The sequence below is a fragment of the Apteryx mantelli genome, chromosome 9, assembly GCF_036417845.1.
Source record: "Apteryx mantelli isolate bAptMan1 chromosome 9, bAptMan1.hap1, whole genome shotgun sequence".
NCBI classification, from domain to species: Eukaryota; Metazoa; Chordata; class Aves; order Apterygiformes; family Apterygidae; genus Apteryx; species Apteryx mantelli.
The window spans coordinates 14598872-14616152 of NC_089986.1; the positions used below are offsets into that span (position 1 = coordinate 14598872).

Consider the following 17281-nt stretch of genomic DNA (forward strand, 5'->3'; position numbering starts at 1 on the left):
GTGTCTGAAAGACTTAAGTTCTTGTGAGTACTTTATGAAACACATTCCATTTCTACTGTTTATCTTACGATACTGTTTGTCTACTAAAAAGTCACTAATTCATTTCTTCCTAAGGTAAATGTTGTCTCTCTGAAGTTATTTCTGTTATCCTGAAGAAATACAGTAAAAAAAAAAAAAAAAAAAAAAAAAAAGCATTCTCTACTGCAACTTGCAGAAGAAAGAGTTTAAAGGAATGGTGATGCTGCTGAAAATCTTTCTACTCCCATGGCTGTCTGATTATCTGAAAGAAAAAAAGTACCCTAGACCTTTAATTATAACCTAATCATCTTGATCAGAGCAATAAATATAACAAGCGTGAGACAAGTATGTGTGTGAGAGTGCAAGACAGAGAAAGGTTTAGGGCAAGGATCAGTGGAAAATCTTTAGAAATGATGTAAGAGAAAGCAAAGGCAGGGATTGGATTTTGTAGCCTACAGCAGAGACTATAAAAACTCTGAAAGCAAGCTGAACATTAGGGATAAGTTAGGGGGAAGAACATAGCAGGACCGTTAAGGTTGGAGTTCCTTGTTTCCAAGGCAAGGTAAGATGAGTGAGGACAGACATGGGTTTGGGATGTTTTGTGTCTTCTTTACAGAAGCTTTCTTCCCCTCTGTGCTTTCTTCTTTTTAAATTTTTTCTGATTTTTTAAAATTAACAGGCATGCACAAAGTATGCACATGTCCATGTCTGAAGGGAAAATTACAGCTCCTTTTTCCAGTTTGAGATCAAGATAGTAAGATGTCTATCACCTAGTACTTTTGGTATTAAAACTGAACTAATAACTTTCAGTGAAAACTTATTTTCTTTAACTAATCAGCCAGCATTTAAACAAAGTGTGTCACTGCATTTTACAAAAGTGCCTAGTTGCTTTCATGCTTTTGCAGTGTTTTGAAGATGTAAACTGCTGCCTATTCTTATTGTTATGGATTTTCCTCAGTATATATTACTGTTAAATGCATGCTATTTCTCAAAATAACCTGAAAAACTATGACAGAATAGTTTCTTTGGCTTACTAAATACCGTGCATGTAGACATGTTTGCTGCATGTAATATGTTGTAAAACACAAGATAAACAATTGAACTAGGGAGATATTTTTTCATTAATTTGTAGATGTACAAAAGAGTTTTATTGTATCCCATATTAGATAAATGTTGGGCCAGATTCTGTTACATTCCTTCAGTAACAGAGTAATCCTGCAATAACATTCCTCCACTAACAGTAATTATCGTTATCCAGTGATCTGGTTACTTCAGCTGTGTACCACTGTAAATGAAGGCAGTCCCTGATGCAGTGATAGTCATTGTTATTTCTCCATTCTGGGTTCAAAACTATTTCACTCTCCCTTTTTTGCCTCCCAGACTGGAGTCATACAAGTAAATACATGTGAATAACCTTTGCGTTAGATGTCCAGAGGCTACTGTAGAGTTCAGATCCCACTAGTTTTTGAAGCACAAGCACATACTGCCTTTAGTGTCTCTTTACTTGGCTTTCCAGTATGAAACGCCAGTCCTCTCATGGTAGTGCAGAGAGTTGAAATGGGGGAACCATGAGGACATTTTGTGACCCTGATTCACTTAGTAAGTCTACGGCAGAGTAACTACATTTATCTAAGTCACTGCTCTCCTGTACTCAAAATGCAGCTCAGCAAACTTTTCTTGTAAAATGCTTTGACTGTCATGATGAAAAACAGGCAAAAGGACAAAACCAACCAAAGCTATGGTTTAAATGATAGGATAACTGCAAAATATAACTGGATGGAACAGGTGTTCTTCGCTATTTGTAAATACCATCCATACCAATTTCAGTCAGTTAGGGCTTGGTTTTCACTCTTTGAGTGAATGATAAGTGTACCCCTCTGGGGTTTTTACTCATCAAATTTAAAAATTTGAACCTTACAACAGTTGTGAGAGCTCTCCTTATTGATTGTGACAAAGATTGTAACTGGTTGTAACTTCCCTTTTCTTTTTAGTCAACCCAAAGAAACAGATTCATCTCTTAACTTCCATTTGCAATGTATCTTCACCAAGCAGTTGACTATTCTTCTTCTGTTAATATCCTTGTTCAAATGATTTAAAAATGTTTATCCAGTAAATCAGCATTAATATATGATTCACTTATTAACAACTTCCAATGCCATTCATGTCTCTTTAGAGCTAATCTTGAAGGCGTATCTTTGTAATAGAAGTATATTTTAACTGGCCTTTAAATGGCCTAAGTCTTTTCATTGATAATATATTCTGATAATATATTCTTCATACCACGCATGAAGAACTTTCATTTACCACTCCAGTGTTGTTAGGAGTGGAGATTTTTTTTTCCCCTGAATGTAGAAAAACATAATATATTTCTTGATTTTGATTGTTGATTTAAAGATGTCTAATTTTTGTTTTAAATGCTAGAGACAACACTAACAATGAATAGTTTTTGGTTCTTGTGATAAAGATGGAGGAAGAAAAGTAAATGCAAAAGTGATTAGGAACATTAAGAAATAAGGTGGAAATAAACTCTTCTCATTAAGATCTGTTTTCTTATACTTTGTAACATCCTACTTCTTTAATAATCCTTAGGCTTCTGGATGTATTTTATCATTTTTGTTTGTGTCTCCTGCTTCCTGGTCTCCTAATTTTATAGTCTTGAAACTAGTTGGGGGGTTTTAATTGCTAAAATCTGCTGCTAAAATCATTTTATTATGGACAGTGGTCAGCAACATATTTTTCTGAGTTTTGCAAGACGTTCAATTTGTCTCTTTCCTGCTAGTTCTAAGGAAAGGTGTCCTTGTTTGTTCTGTGTAGCCATTTGGTTTAGCACACTTTATTCAAATGGAGAAGTGAGGACCATGACTGTTTTTCCCTTAGTGCTTTCCAACTTGTGGCACTCTATGAATTTCAGTTAAATTTTTCCTGATTCATACTCATTTTCCTTAAGCAAATATTCACCAACAGGGCTGTGGTCATCTTGCAGCACAAGCATTTTTACCCTTTCTGTACTCTGCATGGGTACTGTGGTGCCACACTGTGGTGCCACATTTTCAGCCTTTCTTCATATGAGCAGTGGGATTCATGTTCTTCTCCCACAAATATTGAATGTTTGGTGAGTAGGATTAATGCAGAGTCTAGTCAGGCCCTGCAGTGACTAATCCATCACTGAATCCATGGGTTTTATCTCAGTAAGGATGGTAGGAACAGTTGTAAACTTGGGCATCCTCTGACCACATCTGCTTCTTCCAGTAGCTTGACTATCAATAGCTGGATCAGCATTTATAATAGAAACAGCAGTAAAAGGTAGGTTAGGATAACCATCACAATGGTATGAAAAACACAAGTAGTTAGGGCCGAGCACTGGAAATCTTATTGTTACTGTAACATTATACAACATTATATTGTTAATGAAATCATTGAAATGAAAACTTGCAAAAGTGGTGACTAATCTGAGGTGCCTTCTTGAGAAATGTTTAAGGAACCTTATCTGCAGGAAGCAGAACATGCCTGTCCTTGAAATACCGTATGCTAGACAAAAAGTGTTTCATTTGGGATGCCCAAACACCTAGACATTTCCTCAAAATCACTATCCTTTCTTAAGCCTCTTGCATAAGTTCATGAATTTTAAATTCTTTCTGGTTACATCAGATGTAACCTACCAGCAACTATTTATCTACATAATTGGAAAACTGAAAATTGAGGGAAGTTTTCAGTGCAAAAGTTACAGTGTCTATACCATATATCTAATAAAACATATGACATGGCTTAAAAATCTAAACCTACTCCAGAAAACACATTGTTAATAGCATAAAGTGCCTGGCACTGACTGTTTGCATTTCATTTTGCCACAAAGTCCCATGCTTCAGTATCTTGCTTCAGTATCTTACATAGTGGCTTTTTAGAAGGCACTATATAAGAAGTGCTCCATATCTCATCTGTGGGATGAGAATGAAAATACCGGTCTAACCTATTTCTGGACTCTACTTTTTTTCTGAGTTTGGGGTTTGTTTTGATTTTTTTCCCCTTTTCTTTGATATTTCCATAGCTAGAAAGTTACACTTGAGATTAAAAAGGTCCCTTAAGAGTTTCTGAAATCACTAAGACTACTGGTATGGGCATATTTTGCTTTTGTGGTCATGAATATGCTCAGAGAATCCAAAAGTAGGGCAAATTTAGCATTGGCTTCAGCAGGAGCAGACTTATTCTCAGAGCTTTACATACAGCTATTTCTAAGTTGTTCTTTTGTTGAGATACTCACTCATCATAACTTAATGGGCCATAAGGTAGATTCCCATCAGATGCCGCATCCAATGCCCAGTGAGGCCAATGGTAAGACTTGATGATATATTTAATTAAGACTGGTAGCAACAGTTAATTTTATGTTATATGGCAGTGGATAGTTTTATGACAATGGCATCAGTAACTGGCTTGCAGACACATCTGTGATTTCCCACGGCTGGTTGGAATTTGCATGGTATGAGAGACCCTCATGACTAACAGGTAATGGAGGCTCTCCATTGCCATCCCTGTGCTCATATAGTAGGACTGGAGTCCTACAGGATGCTGCCAGGAGCTTCTCAGTGCCCGTGGGGCAGTCAGGCCCTGGCTCTGCATCAGCTCTGTTCAGAAGCATACACCTCGAAGACCCAGGGACTCTGGGCTCAGCTACATCGTGCACATTTCAAGAGCAAGGTCAGCATTTGCAGGTGAGCTTGGACATGTCCCATACTGGTGTTGCTAGAACTAGCAGAGCAGTCCTCAATATCCAGTGGCAGCAGAAGTGAAAGACTACTGTTCAAGGCATGATATCTTGCCTCAGTTCTCTTGCTAACAGGCCAGCAAGAAAAATAAAGCTCTTGTGATTTATACTAGTGGACTAATTTCCACAGTAATGTGAAATATGATAGTTCAAATGGGTAAGAACAATGACAGCTATTACCATTTTTGACAGGCAATGGGTTTGGAGCTTGGTGATGAATTACACACTGTCTGGGGTTTGTTCAGCTCACTTATCTTCAGGATGTCATTTTGTTTTTTTGTTTTTTTCCTTTAAAGAAAAGTATCTTTTTAAGTCCTTTGGTTCGATGTTGGAGACTGAACAGCTTGTGTTTGGTAAAGAATTTTGCTTTCTTATGATCTCTTGTTGGAAAATGACTCAGCACAGATTCCTAAGAAAAAGTTTTGAATGTTTAATCTGATTGATAAGGTAGAATAATGTTCTCTGTTTTATCTTTAATTGTATTTTAATTGGACTTGTAACAGAGATGCCTAATTATATCAGGAATTTGAGTTTTGACACATTTTGAGCTAAAATATCATTAAAACACATAAATCTGTCTGAATTTCAGACTTGCAATTACATTTAGTGAAAGGCGAACCATATTTTATGTCAGAAAATACCAGGCCAGACCCTGAGATACTGGAGACATGGAATAATATCCCAGTTCCTTGACCTATCTCTGTGAAATTGGTGGTAAAGAGCTTTTCAGAATAAGTAAGAAGGCAGGAAATTCAGTCCAGGTGGGAAGGGTGTATCTTGCAATGGTCTATGCAGTTGTCAGAGCTTTGCTCATTCTCTTTCAGTAACAAATACAGTCAAGCCTGGTTTCAGGTCTCTCTTGGAAGGGGACAAGGTAAAATGTGGTTGGGGTGAAGCAATAACCAGATATGTGGCTAGGACGGGAACGTGCATTTGCAAAGGCCCCTTCTGGCAGGGGAGTTCTGCTTGAACAGTTGCAAGAGATGAGCTAAAGCAGTAGAAGCAGCAACTGATTTTAATAAATAAGATCCTATGACATTGCCGAAGGTGGCCAGCTAAGTCCTAGGCTGGCAGAAGACAGTGTGATTTCAGTTTATGTTTGCATAGTCCTTATTACTGCCTTTAGTTTTGAAAATACTATTTTAGAGGTAAACTGCTCCATTAGAACAAGCCTACATCTTTCTCCCACCTTGGTCGCTACAGAGTGCAAAAATCAGCACAACAGGCTCTTCCGGACTTAGTTTTGCTCCTCTTTAAACCAGTGACATTGCTTCTTGGTTACTGATTTCCACGGGAACTAGAGCCAAGCGTTAAGTTCTTACAGTTTCCTCTGCTTCTAATTTAACTGGCATCGAGTTCTGACTGGTTAATCAAATGTCTTTTGTGTTGCAGGTGCCTTAATGTTTATTTTTGTTAGTGTACCAGTTGCTATTTTTAGCTCTTTGGTCTTTGGGATGAATGAATACCAGCACAGCCCTTAGACCATAATAAACATGTGTTTTTAACCTTGCCATTTATTTTTATGTCCCTGTATCCAAATAATCAGGATGTGGTTATCTGTGGAGGTGGTAGACTACTACTTCAAATTTCAATGCACAGCCACATACAAAAATATATATTGTAGAAAGCTATAGGCCTAAAAACACCAGGACAGACACTTGTCTGGCTTTAAGGTCTGTCACTATTGGACTGAGAGACACTAGTACAACCTGGTTTGCTGCTTTGTCTTTGTTCTTTGATTCCAGTGGACTTAGTCTGTTTGACGCCTACGGAATAACCAGCAGCTTTCTTCCTCGCTGCTGATGGCTCATGAACAATATATAACAGGGTAACCAAATAACAGAAGCACATGTAGAATGTATTGAAAAAGCCAAGGCAAGAAACAGAGTAATGAGTGCAAATGTTGTATCTTCACTTTTTAAAACTGGATTCCAAGCACTTTCGTGACTTCTCTCTTTTGTAGTCTGGGAAAAAGTGCAAAGCCAAATATTTTTTGCCATATGTTTTTTGCCTCGTCTTATAGGAGATTTGCTAAGCAGAGGCAAAAACAACTATCGTACATCATATAAATGTATTTATACATCCTTTCTATTTCTGCTTTTGCCAAGAGGAGAGTCAGCAAAGAATGGCAGAATCAGACTTGAATTATAGTCTGGGGCTGGACCTAGTAACAGACTAATCAGTAAATTAGCAGATTTCTTTGGCACTAGAGGCTACAGCCTAGTTCTTATTAACATCAGTTGAAAGACTTCCACCTGGTGAAGTCAGAGGCACATTAAGCTCTGCGAGCTAGATCTGGAAAAGGGCTTAAAAAGTGCAGCCCAAATCTGTGACCAAAGAAATCCCTGCAGCCAGCAGCTTCCTGATCTTGCCAAAACTTAAACCCCTTTGCTTGACTAAAGGGCTCTGCAGGCACCTGCAGTTCTGCAGCTGTGGTACGTGGTTTGAACGATATGTCTGAGCAGTGGATTTCCATGTAATCTTTTCCCAGATATGGGAGCTGTATGACTTTCCTCCTGGATTTCAAGGGGTCTATAGTTGTGGCTGCTGGTAATTCACACCATCAGGATGGGGGGGGCCTGTGAGATTCAGCCTTACTTTAAAAATGCTGCTGGGGAGATCTGTGATTTCTGTAACAGTTTTAGGGCACCTACCTGGCATGCGAGGAGGTCAAGGTCAGCCTGGAGAGCTGTGAGACAAACAAACTCTCCCTGCTTACAAATGACTGTCTAGTTCATCTGGTTTTAATACAAGTTTGCATTCATTACTTCTCCTCCTTCTGCAAGGACTGGGCCATTGTGCAGAAAGGAAGGACCATTAGAGGCCAAAAGAGTGGGGTAAAGAGGAGGGAGCTGATTCTGCACTCAAAGGTGAAGGTCACTCAGCTAGTACTACCCGTTTTTTTTTACTCAGTGACTTTGTATCATAAAATGTGTTAACAGCCATGAGAACAGTCTTGCCTGTTTGCTTTCTCTTCTCTAAGGTCTTTGGAGAGAGATGTTCTTCTTTGTCTCTCCACTATCACTCTGTAAAGACTCTCACTGGTATTTGTCACCCACTCTCTCTCTCTCCTCTAGGAATATGGCTATGGAGCCATTAACAGATCGTTCTCCTTTGCAGATGCTGCAGTTTCAGCTGATTGTGGTGCATTTGGCCCTTGTGATTACTCTGCTGCAGTGGCAGTCTAGCTCAATGCTCCTAGCTGAGGCAGCTCCAGAGGTAGGTGAATGTTCCTTATGGTTACCACATAACCCCTGTCTTCCTAGGAAAGCTCCTAGCCATGGAGTGTGGAAGATACCACAGTCTCCAAACAATGCCGAAAAGTGAACAAGTGTTGACTCTTCAAGGGCAAAGCTGGATCAGGACAACTCCTGCAATGAAAGCAGTGATGCAAATTGCATGGCTCTGAGAGGGCTGACAGAATGAAATGCTGCCTAGATTCACACAGTCTCTCCTGAAACACGCTGGGACTTCTGTATGTTAAAACATTGTCCAGTGACTTGGGCTAAAGAGCATTGGGGATGGGGGGGAGGAAGACAAACTCAGCTAACACTGAAAAGAATTCCATTCTTCTCCTTAAAAGACAAATAGTAGCATGAGTCTCAGGAGCTATAAGGAAAGCATTGAGAGGAGACACCCTGTGTAAAACTTAGTTAAAGGAGACAGGGAAGAGACCAGGAGAGTAAAGGAGCAGTAACTTGCCTAAGCTTGCAAAGGAAACCTGTAGATGAAATGGCAGAACTCATGTCTTGTATTTCATCCACTAAGATATGCAGTGATTGCACCTGAAAATACTTCTAGTCAATTCTTCTTTTTTTTCCTTGTCATCTTGACATAAAACAGATGTGGCAGCAAAGATACTTATGTAACGGTTTCATGTCATGAAAGTCAAGGATCTAAAAGTTTAATCAAAGCAGCACTATTTGGCTGTAAGGTCTTTACACAAGTTTCTAAGACCAGCTTAGAAGTTAGATGCATACTGCAGAATACTGATGGACCCTTCTACCTTGCTGTCTTTTTTCAAGTGAGCATGCCCTGATTATGCAGAATAATGTCCACTCTCCACGTCCGTGCCACAGCAGCAGCTATTCTGATACCGCAAAGATCTGGTACCCTGTTTCTATCAATGACCAATGGCGAATGTCTGTGAAGAGAATATAAGAACAGGATATCTTCAGGGACTTCCTGATCCAGACTGGACCAGTGCACTTTTTAGCTGCTGAAGGGGCCTGTGTTTGTCTTTGAAACTGTTTAAACTTTTGGTATCCGTGACCTCATTTGGCAATGCATTCCACTTCATCTATGTACTGTGTTTAAAAAGTAGCTTCTTGTATTTATTTGAAATTCACCACCTGGTGACTTCACTGGGTGAAGAGCTGGGGAGCTCTTTTGCTTAATAAAAAAATTTTTAGTCTTTATTTATCTCTTTGCTTTACATAAGTTTATAAACCCTCCACTGTATTCCCCCTTCATTCATTTCTTGGCTCTTCTGTGAAGTTGTGCTTTGTTTAGTGGTTCATCATAGGGAAACCATTGCCTACATCTGATTATCTTTTCAGCTGTCTCTTTACTTTCCACAATTCTATTATTCTTTTTAAGATGAAATAAATAGAACTGCAGACAGTACTCAAGAACAGGGGGTATTTTTACTTTCCAGTTCGAGCATTATTGTAGGTATTTATCCCCACTAACCAGAGGGGAGAGTTCGTTCTTCTTTGAAGGCACAGTTTTGTTGCAAACCTTTGTTAGCAGTTTTATAGCCCTGAAGAAGAACAGAAAAGATCATTAAATGGCACTCAAGGTTCACAGAAAAAGTCAGAGGATAATATGAGATCCCTTACAAAAATATTAACAGTGCTATGTCATTATTGTGATTATTGTTGGCAGTTGACCCTCCTTATGTCAAGGTCACAGTTTCCTTTTATACACACCGTCACTGGTTATGCCACCCACCAGTAGTGAGATGTCACCACCACAACTATGGTGTGGACCGCAGTAGATATAAGCATATTACATTATCCATGAGATGGCTTCCTTTACATTAATACTAAACGCACTGCATATGAGTAAGAAAGATAGTGGCATGCATGTAAAGATAGAGGAAAATCAGGCTTAAGGCATCTAATAAAAGTTTGCTTTGAAATTTTTTTTATGTAATTCCATGGAGATCAAGTTGAGCAAGAAGCCAAACACTTGGTTCAAAGAGAGGAGAATGAGTTTAACACCTACATTCATACAGTAGTTGCTGTCCTATATTTTTATGTTATTTGCAAAGCAGATATTTCACTTTCATTTGATGTGTCTCATTTCTGTATTGATAAACCCCAATATTCACAGCTATTCTGGATGGCTAAGTAGATCTTGTTTATTTTATTAAGGTATTAAGCCTAATGTCATAACTAAGGTTCAAAATTCTATGTCAAGTCAGTATACTGTTCTTTACTTTCCTCCTCTTCACATCTTTTTACTGTGTAATACTCTGCCACTAAATTTTTTGAATGTCAGTGCTGAGCAAGTTGATCTTGGGATATTTTTTTTTCATAACAAATAATTATTTGTTGACTTCGGATGGAAAATACGGCGTACATTTTCATTACTATTTATTAGCATTCACTTAAAAAATGAAAATCAGTTTCCTGAAAAACATCAGAATGGATATCAGAGTCTGGTAATGGCTATTGCATTTTTTAAAAAAGACGAAATTACTCAGCTCATGCTAGAAGTGATGCCAACCACACTGTTAAGATAGGGATGGTGGGCTGGCTCACAAAATACAGGCTTTGTGAAATCAAACATTTTGATTATTATTTTGATAATATTTGCAATAATAGTGAAGGGGAGTTCAAGTCTATCAAAAAATATCTCAACCTTTCATGGCAAACTCCTGTGATTGGAAAATGACTGAGTTTCACAGAAGAAATTCTGTTTTAAAACATTGGCCCAAGTTTAGTGTCCTAGTGATTTTGTATTTATAGAACGGTTGCTTTGGCACTGATTTAAATGATTTTTCTGGAACTTCGGCAGCAAGCAAACATCCCTGCTTTCTTTTGCAGTCTTTGGAGTCTTCTAATGCACTGGGCGTGGGAGCACATCCCACTACCAGCGAAGAGAAGTCAGCCACTGACCTATCAGCCAAGCTGTTCCTTCTTGATGAGCTGGTGTCTCTGGAGAATGAGGTGACTGAGACCAAGAAGAAGAGAAGTTTCCCAGGATTTGGCTCCCCAATTGACAGGATTTCTTCAAGCTCTATGGATACAAAAGGCAAACAGAGGTAAGTTCTTTGATGGTTCCTAACAGTGATGAAGCTGAGAGAAGGCATCTCTTGGTAGGTTATCCTGGATATGAATGGTTCATTTTTAGCCACTAGCAAATTCACTGGCCAGTTGTGAGGTGCCTCTTATGAGGGTACCAGAATCTCTTTAGAAACCACTCTGCACAATGTATAATTCTTCAGCTGTGATGAGTAATTCATTTATCCCCACAGTGCCATCCAACTAACTGGAACATTCAAGGACATGTATTTTTCTAGTACACTTCTTTCCAAGCATGTGAACTATCCTTCAGTATAAAGCTGCCTTTTTGATTATGAGATTATTTAAAGCAGAAAGGTATCTGAGGTTAAAAAAAAAAGGGGCAGGGCTAGGTGTTCCCAGAACTGGGGTGAAGAGAGGTATTGTAATGCAAATCTTGAATAGAAAGATGAAGAACACATCACAAGCATCAGCAGACAGATTATAGAATGAGCCTCCAAGAAAAAAGCTTCAGGATCTAGACCTGATAAGCCAGGTTTAGTCAATATGGCTGTTCTGTTCCATGACAGATTTGTTAATATTTGGACCTGATGCCTTCACAGCACATGCTGGAAGATATGCATGTTTATGACTATGAGGGCTAAGGAATTGATATGTCTGAGGAAAGCCAGTGAGTTTGGGGCAAAGCTAAAGGGACTATTCACCATATCTGAAAGAACTAAACTGTCCTGTTCCCTCCTTCCCTTTTGGTAACTGTCGTCTTTTGGATGGAATCCCCAATGCCACAAAGTATTTAATGACATGCTTAAAATTTAATCTGGAAATGGAAAGTATTCACTGGGGTCAGTCAACATTACAATTTCTTTTTTCAAGAAGAGTTTTGCAATATTTTCTTGTTGTTTTTCCACTTACCCACCCAATCTGCTACTAGGGGTTTTTGACTGCAGCCGAAAGTGATAAAGTAGAAAAATTTTAAAACCTCAAGTAGGACTTTTTTGTCCGTGTAGCTCTGCATGAGATCAAAATCACTCATTCTTTGTGTTTTTAGCATTTTTCCCTCTTGAGGGGAACAAATACTAGGTCACTTTTGAAGTTGCAATGCCTTTTTGCAGAAATATACGGTAATCCCAGTTTGTTGTGTGCTTTCTGGATGGAAAACTTGTTCCATTCTACATGCAACAGAAGAAAAAGAAAACACGGAAAAGGGAAATTCTGCAGAAAACTATCCAAATTTTCTAGCAGCTTGTCTCTGAAATCAAATAAAGAGATCATGCAAGTGAGTGACACACTGCACAAAATTCCTCCCTTCCATCATCAGCACAGTTTTGCTTTGAGATTATCACTTTCAGAGAGCTGATTAGCTTCTGCATTTGGGAATGATCTACATATTAGAACTGTCTGAGCTGCCTTGATCACTCCATTGATAGTCAGATACTGCTTTCAGCACAGATTGTGGATCAGATGAGTACCATGATACAGTAGAAAGGCCCTACCTTTAGGGGGGCAACAGTCAAACAGAGGCTGCCGCACTTGCAGGAGTAAAACAGAGGACTGTGCACCCCTGTTGTTGTGGTGCATGCGTTGGATAACAGCCTACCACTTTACCAGCTGAGAGTATTACCTTTAGAGATTTTAGATAATGACTTTTGAAGCATAAAAGCCATGAGAAGTATTTACCCCCCTGTATTAATACAGCACATGCAGTACATGGCAACACAACAGAAGGTTTTGGAAGAAAGCGAATGAAATGCAGGCCCTCTTAACACCACTGTTGTGGCACCCACCAGCTACAGGAGGGCATAGATCCTAATCTTGCTTGTCAACACTTATTTAGAAAAATTTGGAAACATAATCTCTTTTGGAACATGAAAATTGAGCAAACGGTCTGTGAAGGAAGCAGTGATTGTCCTGCCATGGCTCCAGATGGCCACAAGAGGGGAAGCTCAGCTGCAGAACCTCCTTACCAGACTGCTCAGCCTTTCACACTGATATGGTTTTAGGTTTCTTTCTCTGTTTGACTCCAGACCATGATGGTATTGCAACTACATATGCAGGAAACCCCCCACATAAAGCAATGTGGGAAATTAATTTCCCTTTTTATTATATCAGGCTCGTTAAGACTGCAGAAGCCCAAGCTTCCCACATGCTCCCCCTTGCTCCCCCTACCTTCTGCCTACACCTTGCAGGGGTGGGGGAGTGATGTTCTTCCCTTGAGACAACAAATGGAGGATCAGCCCTGAGCCACTTTGCTTTACTTGGATTAGTGTGAAAGTGCTTCTTCTTTCTGGCAGAGCAAGATAATGTAGGTTTTTGAGAAAAGGAGAGTGAGGCCTATAGAATTGGCATCCTCTTCATTTGCTATGTTCTCTAGCTGCTCCAGCATGCAGATTTGGTGCTCCCTACATGTGGTACGCTGTCAGTTCCTGTTTCTTGACCTCCTCTGAAAAGTATCTAGAACAGAGGCAGTGTGAAGTGGGCTATTGGTGCTGGACTGATGCCTCCAGGCCTCGGCCCATGTCTGAGTGGTCTGAGGAAAGGATGCTGCTTGGAGGAGATCATGGACTAAACAGATCTTCCCAGAGGGATATACAGTACGCAGCATGGCAATACTAGCACATCAAGGTATACTCAAGTGTACCCTAGCATGGTCTCCTGATAGTTTGCATTTGCCAACTTAAAGAACAAAAATACTTTTTTTTTATTTTCCTTGACAAGGACTAATAGAGAGAATAGTTCATTTTCCAGGGCTCCTCTTTGGCCTGCTTTTCATTGACAAGAATATCCAAGGGTGAAAGACAAGGTTATTCTCAGCTGCAGAAAACCTCACCATTTACACAATAAATTAAAATAAAACTTATGCTGGTGAAACAAATGCTCAAAAATGCTGAATTTCTTTTTGTTATTAAAAGCTGGAATTATGACTGGGAACATTCTTTTTTTAACTAATTAAATACTCCTGCCTACAACTTCTCTCACATCTTTCCTCAAGCCCTTATTCATGAAGTTATCAGGCAATATAACATAAGGAAAAAAAACTAATACTTTCAATCTCATCAAGAGGGTTGTTACTACTCAGTTTTGTGAACAGTCCATTGCAGGATACCCCCTAGGAAAATCCTGCCAGGATTCCTCTGACTTGTCCCCTCTGTTAGTGTGGAATACTTCCCTACCTCCTGGCTCATCTTAACCACGATTGAATAGGAGATTTTGAAGATCCAGGCTAAGGGGTCACCTGAAGTGTATAATACTATGAGTGAAACAATTTCCTTTTATACAAGCGATGCTTCTCCCTTCTTTTATGAATAGCAGGTAACCTATGAAATTATTTGTTTGTTGCTAAGTATAAACAGGGGTAATGGAGGATCAATATCAACCTGTCTGTAAACAGGTTGCAACTCTTGCCTGCCTTCATTTTTAAGAGAAGTGAAGCATCCTAATTTTAAACACTCTCATCTTCAGCTGCTGCTGCGCAACTGTTCTGTCTGAACAGCAAAGTTGTGAGCGGGATGAATGGAGGAAACAAAGATGCAGCAACATTTTGATTATTCCTATGATGTCTTTCCCCAGTTCTTTACCTCCTTCTTTCTTTGTTTTTTCCATGCAGGAAAGTGGTTGAACTGCCTAAGAGACGATTTGGAATTCCTCTCGACCGGATTGGAGTGAGCCATCTCAGCAACACGAAGGGTTAGCAGTTCACGCAAGTAAGCCAAAGTACTCCAGGTGTGGGCAGACTCAGAGAACCACACCTGTTCTCGGTTGCATGGAGGTACTTAGGTCATGCCAATAAGTTTGGTTAGGGAGGCCTGGGGAAGAATGACTTCATATAACGTTGATTGTGACTGTGAATTTGGATTTAGTACTCTAAACTAGGACTTAGTATCCCCTAAAAGGAAACCTAGAATTCTTAGTCTTTTCCATTTCCTGTAGATGACCTTACAGGGTCTTTACCCAAGCCTTGCATTTCTGACGTGGGAAAATGTAATGTTTACTGCTTTTCTGTCTACAGGTGCTTCTGTTCTGAATGATTGATGCTGTGTTGGAAACATTACAGAAATACAGAAGATGCATCAGAGCATGTCTTGTCATTGACTAATGATTCAACACTCAAGGAATTGACCTCTTACAAAATCTGTTTCATATTGCATTTTACAAACAGTAACAAATTCAATTCATCAGGTCAGAATGCTCTCACAGATATGCATGGTGCCATGGATAGGAGGGAACAGAAAAAAAATATATAGTTTAATTGCATGGCATTTATTTCTTAAACTCGCAAAAGTTCATAATCCTAGCAAGGACTGTTAGAATTTTTGACTATAAAATAAAACCTTCAGAGATGCCAACAGCAGTCCATGAAAAGCAGACATTTACGTTGCAAATTTCTTTCAGGAGGATGTTTGCTTGGTAGATGAAGGGAGAATTTAACAGTTATGGGACAAACCCAGAATTTATTTGAACTGCTATTCAGGAGAAAATATCTGTTGACATCACTAGGCATTTGTCTAAATAAAAGCTATGACAATACCTTAGGATTTGGCCTGATGCTTTTAGCATTCTTTCTCTTATCCCTGCATCAAATTTAGAAATGTTTTCATTGTATGGCAGATCCTGAAATGTGGTGAGACTTATAGTTTCCTCTGCTAAGCTTATGAGTACATTTCACTCCTCCCTATGTATAACATAGGAAACCATCCAAATATGAAGTCGTCTCCTTCCTAGGCCATCTGCATCATCAGCCTTATTTTAGTCTCTTGATGTGTGTATGGGGCATAATCAGACATCCAACTGTAAAAGTTCAAGCATTTCTTATCCTGATAACATGTGAACATGTGCCTACCCTGTCCATTTCAATTCAATGTAAAACAGGTTAACTTTAATCCTGTTTTATTCTTTTTCATTTCTTTCCAACTTATAAAAAATAGCTGGAAAGAGATGCTTGCTGATATCTAAATGCTCAGGTTCCTAGCTGATCTTTTCTAAACCTCACACATTCCTCACTGGACATGGGTCCATGTCAGATAAATTCCTTGGATTGCTATTCTTGGTAAATCACTCTTATAATTTCAAAAGAAGATCCACTTAGAAAGAGATTATGTAGGTTAAGGAGAAAAAATGCATCTTGCTCTGACTTAACACTTACCCCATTTTAGGCAATGAGTTGCAGTAAGGGAGGGATAGAAATGAAGTGCTAACTTCCTAATCTTATGTGAAGCACGAAGAAACTGGCCACCAGCTAGCAGAATGGGGAAGAAATACAGTCAGCTTCTCCAAAAGGAAGCTGAAGGAAAGAAGTTTGGATGTCAATGAGTTTTCAAAAATAGAGCTATTCTGAGGAGTGAGATTTTCAGGCCATGGTGTGAGATAAGGCTCCCCCTCAGAAGGGCAGGTAGCATATAATACTTGTCTGAGAGTGGGCAGTACTCAGCAACTAACATCTTGACATCTCCAATCTAGGCTATTGCTGCTGAGAGCAGCTCCACAAACCACTGAATCACATCAAGAAGTGCTCCCATCTTTCCCCTCAAGAAGAGCTATATCGAGCTGAGTTAGGTGGTCATTCCTCCACTGATGGGTGCGTTGTCAGTGCTTATATGTGAGGTGAGTGAGGAAAGCGCTGCAGATGCTTTCCGGACCAAGATCTCAAAAGTCAGAGAAAGAGAGAAGGGCCATAAGTCCAAATAGAGGAATCATCTTGGCTTTTGCTTCTCACATTTCCCCTGGCTCCAGCGCTCACTCTCAATCTTTAAGATGCAAATTAAGACTCTGGGAGCTGGATTGACTGGGTGTTTGTAGACCGGCTAAATGCTGACCTGAGACAAGATTTTCTGCCCATGCTGGAAGCAAATCTGCAGATGCAAGCCCAGACCATGTCTTCTGGAGCATGCTGCAACCACCTCTCCTGAGCCTGCCCTGCAGCTTAGTAAACAGTTATCTTATTGCACTGAGCTCGCCCAGACAGGCTGCAGATAATCTGCTTGCGAGGCAGCCATATGTGTAGGGCATGGGCAGATTATGGAGGTGATGTACTCCTGACCACTTGTACAGTTGCCTGTCAAGAGCAGCATGGACAAGAGTCACTGTGTGACACATTTTGGGTGACTCAGATCAGAGGAATCCAATGCTGACACAGCTGCTTTGCAAAGACACTGCTGGAATGTGAATGTATTGCGACGGTTGGCTGGTATTAGTCTGGGCTTCTAAATAGAAAGGGGTTTTAAAGCCTACAGCTGTATGCAGAAATGCCTTCCATCTA

General features: G+C 39.6%; 1 protein-coding gene across 3 annotated transcripts; it reads left to right on the forward strand.

Annotated features, from left to right (window-relative positions):
- The first annotated feature begins 502 nt into the window (after positions 1 to 502).
- On the forward strand, positions 503 to 15560 carry OSTN (osteocrin). 3 transcript variants are annotated; one of them, XM_013959344.2, is made up of 5 exons: positions 503 to 580; positions 7898 to 7996; positions 10831 to 11048; positions 14633 to 14712; positions 15035 to 15560. In XM_013959344.2, the coding sequence occupies exons 2-5, from the start codon at positions 7898 to 7900 to the stop codon at positions 15055 to 15057; spliced, it is 420 nt and encodes a 139-aa protein (XP_013814798.1). In that variant the 5' UTR covers positions 503 to 580; the 3' UTR covers positions 15058 to 15560. The 3 variants fall into 3 exon arrangements, with proteins under 3 accessions (XP_013814798.1, XP_013814789.1, XP_013814782.1); XM_013959335.2 differs by lacking the exon at positions 503 to 580 and adding an exon at positions 4564 to 4724 and having other exon boundaries at positions 7855 to 7996; positions 14633 to 14729; XM_013959328.2 differs by lacking the exon at positions 503 to 580 and adding an exon at positions 4564 to 4724 and having other exon boundaries at positions 7855 to 7996.
- The last annotated feature ends 1721 nt before the right edge of the window (positions 15561 to 17281 follow it).

Bases quoted from the DNA above. Each gene is read 5' to 3' on its own strand.
- OSTN (XM_013959328.2), top strand. From the start codon at position 4,579: ATGCTGCCAGGAGCTTCTCAGTGCCCGTGGGGCAGTCAGGCCCTGGCT. The intron at 11,049-14,632 runs GTAAGTTCTTTG...TTTTCCATGCAG, and splicing joins GATACAAAAGGCAAACAGAG to GAAAGTGGTTGAACTGCCTA. The intron at 14,713-15,034 runs GTTAGCAGTTCA...TTCTGTCTACAG, and splicing joins CCATCTCAGCAACACGAAGG to GTGCTTCTGTTCTGAATGAT.